General features: G+C 44.0%; 1 protein-coding gene across 1 annotated transcript; it reads right to left on the minus strand.

Moving 5' to 3' along the window:
• Positions 1–630: 630 nt before the first annotated feature.
• LOC132601486 (uncharacterized) lies at positions 631–6,083 on the minus strand. Its single transcript, XM_060314569.1, has 2 exons — positions 4,718–6,083; positions 631–807 (listed from the first exon to the last, which is right to left on the minus strand). The coding sequence occupies exons 1-2, from the start codon at positions 6,081–6,083 to the stop codon at positions 779–781; spliced, it is 1,395 nt and encodes a 464-aa protein (XP_060170552.1). The 3' UTR covers positions 631–778.
• Positions 6,084–6,334: the final 251 nt, after the last annotated feature.

Consider the following 6,334-nt stretch of genomic DNA (forward strand, 5'->3'; position numbering starts at 1 on the left):
TTAACATACCTTGAAGTATACCCAACCGTCCAACTTCTACCTCTCGAACTTGCACGTCTACAATTAATATAACATAGGCCTTAATTAGGCTATGTGCCTCTCTTACTAACCATCTTTGAACTCATATAGAGCTTAACGAATTATAGACAATAATTTCCCTTGTGAGCTTACAACTCTTCAGCTTCCCATTCAATCCAACATTAACCACAACAAAAATAACAACACTTATATATAAATATATACTCAAATTTATCCCCAATCATCTCTTAAAATAGCCTCAAGTCACTACCTTGCCCTTCATCAACTTACCACTTCCACAAATACATTCTCTTTACTTAAAATCACTTAAACTCTTGATAATAAACTCAAATACAAGGCTAGAAATCATTTACATACCATGAGGGGGGTCTTAGATTCCAAAGATGAATTTCAACTCCAACTCCCTATGTCACGACCCGACTAGGGGCCGTGACGAGTACCCGATACTTGTACCGAGCACCCCTTAGCTATCTTATATAAACAGTGCCATATATTTTTTTTTGAAACATAAACTGGCAAACATAGTTAATACTTTAGACAACAACATTATCATGCCAAACATCCTAAATCTACTGTACCCGACTGACTGTACATATCTGTCTACGAGCCTCTAGACATAGTATACTTATACATAGAAAGGGCCGAGTACTATCGTGCCCGAATATACATATACAGAATAGTACCGCTGAGATAAAGCTCCGGAACAACTGGAGCACTGTGGGGTACTGCTGGTAAGCTCCTAAAGATCGCGTCCACCTGTCTGCTGACCTGCGTGGCATGAACGCAGCGCCCACAAGAAGGGACGTCAGTACGAATAATGTACCGAGTATGTAAGGCATGGAAAATAATACAAGCAGTAATATAGAGCATGATTAACAACATCAGGGAGTCATAGGATCGATAATGCGGCAAGAAAATAACCTGCACTTAGCGAGGCCCCTTCTCGGGCCGGCTGTCATATGGACTTGTCTTTCTCTTTTTACAACGTTTCTTTTCTGCAGACATAGGAACTAGGGTTTATATCATGTTACGCTTTATCGTGTTACGCCCTGCACTATCGTAGTGTATCGCATCCTATCATATCGTAGCTGGTCATGTCACGGGTATGATATCCTAACGCATCATGTCATAGCATAGCGTGTCATAGCATATCGCGTCATAGTATGGCTTATCGTATCATATCATAGCTTATCATGTCATAGCATAGTCTGTCCTATCATAGCATAGCTTAGTGTATCATAGCATTTCATGTCATAGCGTATCATAGCATATCATGTCATAGCGTATCATAGCATATCATGTCTGGTCATGACATGGTAGGTCATATCATAGCACCGAACAATGTCGGCTCACCCACATGGCGCCGATGTAGATATATATAAATCGGCTCTCCCATATATCCCGCGTCCGGGCACCCCGCGTCCGGGATGATAAACCAGCTGATCAGGTGGTAGTGAACATATTTCCCTCCCTTTCCCCCATATATCCTTTTCCCCCAGCCCAGGTTCATATACATAGCTTGTATACATATACATATCTTATATACATTTACTTATCTTATATACATATACGTACTTCATATACTTATATCTTTCTTATATACATATGCATGTTTCATATAATTATACATCATATAAGCACACGAGGGAGCCCAAGGAAAATCATATATCCATCGGAGTGACGTAAGGTCGGTGACCTCCGATTTAATTATGGAATGCTAATTATAGTTTTGTCTCACCTTGGAAGAACGAGTATCTTAAGGTAGGACTAACAACGGAGAATAATAGTAAAGTAGACGTAAAATAGGATCGGGGCATCATCGATGTAATTTCACAGGCTTTGAAATCCTTTAGAAAATAAAGTCGTAGCTTGGAGATATAAATAAGTTTCAAAATTTAATTTAACACTTTCATGTTTGCGTAAGATACTTAGCTTAGTCGTCTTAGTCATAGAGTCGTTCCGGTAGTACGTATCATAGGCGTTCCTTTTTTTTTTCTAACGTCATGGTCATTATTATCATCCTGGGGGCATCCTCGTTAGGGGAATCATAGTACTTACCATTTGGTAACAAGATCGGGATCAAAGGTCCCCTTCGGATTCACTTTAAGTACATCCACTAAGACTTTTAGGAAAGTCCGGGAGTAACGGGCCCACCTCGGGCCGGATGAGGTAGCGTGTACTATTTACATGTATTACATGTCATGTCATTACTTGTGGGGGTTCTAGGGTGATCGGGTCCCATTTACGCAAGTTATAGAGGTCTAGGAGGTCTTCCTATCATTTTACGCACTTTCTACTTCAATTCCATTGAATGAAAAGTTGAAAACTTTAGGTGCGGATTCCGGGGATTAGGGTTGTCCCCGAGGCTTGTACCCGACTTATTATATCTAGGACATGCCATACAAAGAAGGGTGAAGCCTTACATACCTTTTTCCGCTCCTTTAGCTACTCCAATTTCGCGTCACAAGGTCGTCAAAATCTGCAATTTGGTCAAGTTTACCAAAACTTTCATTAGTACACTTTGAGTTAGAATCTTAAGGAAGGACTTTGCTACCGAAATTTCGGCAGCATTTCCTCTGTAAATATACCATCCTCGACATTCAATTTCATCAAATTTTCATCAAACACCACTCGGGAATTCAAACCCGGCCAAACGGTTAACAAAATTCGACAATCACACTAGCGCTTCACATATTCCAATTCAGGCACATAATATCAATTTGCCACTTTCTTCAAAGCCATACAACTTCAATGAGTACAATATCAACCTTATAATATACATTCCGACAATCCCATACTAACGTCATTGTCATTCATACATACAAAGAGACATCATATTCCATTCATATAACTCCTAAACAAGTCTCTAATTGCAACAACTTCACAAAAATTATTAAGCATTCGTTAGCGACAAGGATCCACAACCCAACAATCAAGCTACTAATAACATTAATTCACTCTTTCTCTACACAACAACAACACACACACACGGTCACCACACACACTACACCACACGGCTTCAACCTCATGCACACACAACTACAATCTCTCCAAAATCATTCAACTTCCACTTTTCACATAACATTCCCAAAATAATAACCAAAAACTAATCCAATTAATTGAAGCATGGTTCCTATACCTATGTAGAGGTACACGGCCACATACTATTTCCCTCTACTTCATGAGTTTCATCCATTTTGGCATACAACAACACATATAAACCTTCATAACACACAAAACAAGATTAAAAACTCACCTTTCTTCTTCAACTCCTCAACTTGCTTAATTCTTGGAAACTTGGAGGATCTTGAATCTTTCTTGCTCCAAAGACTACTCCACCTTGTTAAGCACTCTTTGCTTGGTAGGAAATGATTTTTAGGGGAATTTTATCAATTTTTCTTGGAAAATTTATCTATGGCCGAAACCTAGCTTGGTTTTTCTCCTTCAAGTTTCTTCTTGAACTTTCTTAAGTTATGGAGGAAAATGAGGATAACCATCTTATTTATCCATGTATTTTAATTTCCCATGGGCTTTGGGCCATGAACATGGCCGGTTGGGCTCTCTTCTTTGGATTAAAATTTCAAGCCCAACTTTATTTTGGGCTAGCTCTTGAAATTAATGAAACACATTTTTTTTTTTTCCAACTTCCAATTTTGCCCTTCGTCTTCCTTCATATTTTCACGAGTCATGTCGTGGATTCCCCTTATGCTCTTGACCTCTCTCATTATTTCCACTTCTAGACTCTTCATAAATAACTCAAATGCCAAACACAATAAAATGTAGCCTTGCTTGTCGTCTTCCCGCGATTGTCTTGAATTATCCAATTGCATAAAACGCGGGGTATAACATCCTCCCCCGCTTTAGAACATTCGTCCTCGAATGTTGAACTGGCCTCATAGCATAGTATTATACTTCGGGGAGGTCTCCTTCGCAGATGCCTCGTGTCACTTAGCATGTCCATCTTAGAAGCTTAGGTTGCCCTCTTTGCGATCTTCGCAGTTGTGCTTCTTCCTTCGTGACGTCTACTGTGTCAATTCCCTCACTAGAAATATTCCTGTATATTACCATATTAGGGATTCCTTGCCTTAGCTAATGTGGGCTCAATATCGGTCTCACCCTGTGACCTCTGTACTTTCCTCCTTTATTCCCAAAGCTTCCTGTTATCATGGCTCCCCTTTTCTTCTGTTATCTTAGTTCGTCTCGGCCTATATGACCCATGTGGGGTTTCTAACCACTTTCCACACCCCTAATTTAATCTGGGTGACTTACTTTTTCACTCGTCTCTTATTTCCACATTTACGAAATTCTCAGCATATTTCCCAGGGGGTCACCCATCATGGAATTACTCCCACCTGAGCACGCTTAACCTTGAAACTTTGATGCATTTCAGCGTTTCAGTGTTAGTATTTTTACTTCCGCTTCCCCGTACTACCTCTAGCACCTAATATGGGGTAAGTTGGGGTCTCGACAATGTTCAAACGCACTTGTAGCGCGTGTTTCCCTTTTAATGACTATTTTAGCCTTCGAGGTCACTACTATTCACTTTTTACCTGCGTGGGTGGCTATTCTCCGCTCTAATTTCCAAATTCCTAGTATGTTCGGCAATACAAAGGCAGGGTAGGATAAGATAGAATTCGAATCAATTAATGCACATATTATAGAAAATGCCGAAAAGTACCTGTGGCCGCGTCCGCGGGAGGCTCAGGGTCCTGTCGTCCTGTCAGTGCATATATACGGTGTGGAGGACCGGCTAAACTAGGTGCCCCTCCTCTACCTCGGCCGCGGCCCGTTGGGGCCTGAGAAATCTGTCCACGAGGGCGCACGGTTGACGATGAACCGATCGCTGATCCGGCTGGCTGAGTTCTGCCCCCCTCATTCCGTAGCGGACAATCTCGCATCAAATGGTCGGCCCGTCCACAAGCATAGCACGCACCTGTATCCCGGTAACACTGTCCTGAGTGTGGCCTGCCACACCGAGTACACCGTGGCGGGGGTGGCATCATTCTACTGGAATCATCTCTATACTGGTATCCCGGAGCTCTGGTGCTCTGCCCTGCCCCCGAATCCGTAGGACGGTCAAATCCCCTATCTGCAACTCGAGGAGGTGCACTGGCTACCGGCTGGTCTGAGTACCCGAATTGCCCCTGTGTCTGTCCCCCTCTATACTCACTTCTGGTCCTGGAAAACCTGCCTCTCTTTCGGGAACCCCTGTCTGGATAGCGCTCTTCTCTCCGCGGCTGATATTGCTCCTCCAGATTTTGGGCGTGGGCCTGGATACGGGTAATAGTCATCCCGTCCTGGAGTGAGGCCGTCAAGCATTCTTTAACCAAATGTGGCCCTAGCCCACTCACGAAACGGTGCACATGATCTCCCCTATCTGCTATCATAGCTGGGGCATATCTGGCCAGTGAGTTGAAACGAAGACTGTATTCCCGAACACTCATATTTCCCTGTCTAAGGTTCAGGAACATATCGGCTCGAGCCCGTCGAACCTCTGGCGGTAGGAAATGTCGTAGGAAAGCCTCAGTGAACTCCTGCCAAACCGGAGGGGGTGCATTTGCTCCCCTCGAGGATATCCAACTGCTGTACCATAGGACTGCCACATCCCGCAGCCTGTATGAAGCCAACTCTACGGACTCTGTGTCAGAAGCATGTATAATCCTCAGAGTCCGCAGCATCTCATCTATAAAGTTCTGCGGGTCCTCCTCTGGCTTTGATCCATAAAACTCTGGAGGCCTCAAAGTGATAAAGTCGCGAGCCCTTGCGCTTACCGCCCTGTCTCCCGGGTCCACATCTTGTCGCTGAGCCTGTGCGGCAACTAACTGGGTCAATAGCTGGATGGCCTCTGCCATCTGCTGGCCCGGAGCTGCTGGTGGTGGGACTGGAGCTGGAGCTCTTCCCTGCTCTGCCGGTGCAGGGGGGATAGGAGCAGTCTGAGGGGGAGCTGCATTATGAGACTCTCCTTCTTCTAGCTCCCGCTCGATCCTACTACCGGGCACCCTCTTGCCCTTCTCGGCTGCCGTAGCCTTTCTCTTCGGCGGCATTACTGAAATCATAGCATTGGATTAGGAAAAAGGAATATGGAAACCTACCAGCATAGCTCTATCGCACGATCTTAGGATACAAGGAAGGTCACATTCCCTAAATGCCCTGTAGCTTCCTGTCTATAAGTATGGCGCGCTACACACCCATAGACAAGACTCTATTGGACACGGCTCGTAGACAAACCCTAGGACCGAACTGCTCTGATACCACTTCTGTCACGACCCGACTAGGGGCCGTGACGAGTACCCGA

Source organism: Lycium barbarum, chromosome 7 (genome assembly GCF_019175385.1).
Source record: "Lycium barbarum isolate Lr01 chromosome 7, ASM1917538v2, whole genome shotgun sequence".
NCBI lineage: Eukaryota > Viridiplantae > Streptophyta > Magnoliopsida > Solanales > Solanaceae > Lycium > Lycium barbarum.

Coding starts and splice junctions, on each gene's coding strand:
- LOC132601486 (XM_060314569.1), bottom strand. CDS start 6,083: ATGCCGCCGAAGAGAAAGGCTACGGCAGCCGAGAAGGGCAAGAGGGTG. Junction 808..4,717: donor TCCCGCGGACGCGGCCACAG/GTACTTTTCGGC, acceptor CATGCCACGCAG/GTCAGCAGACAGGTGGACGC.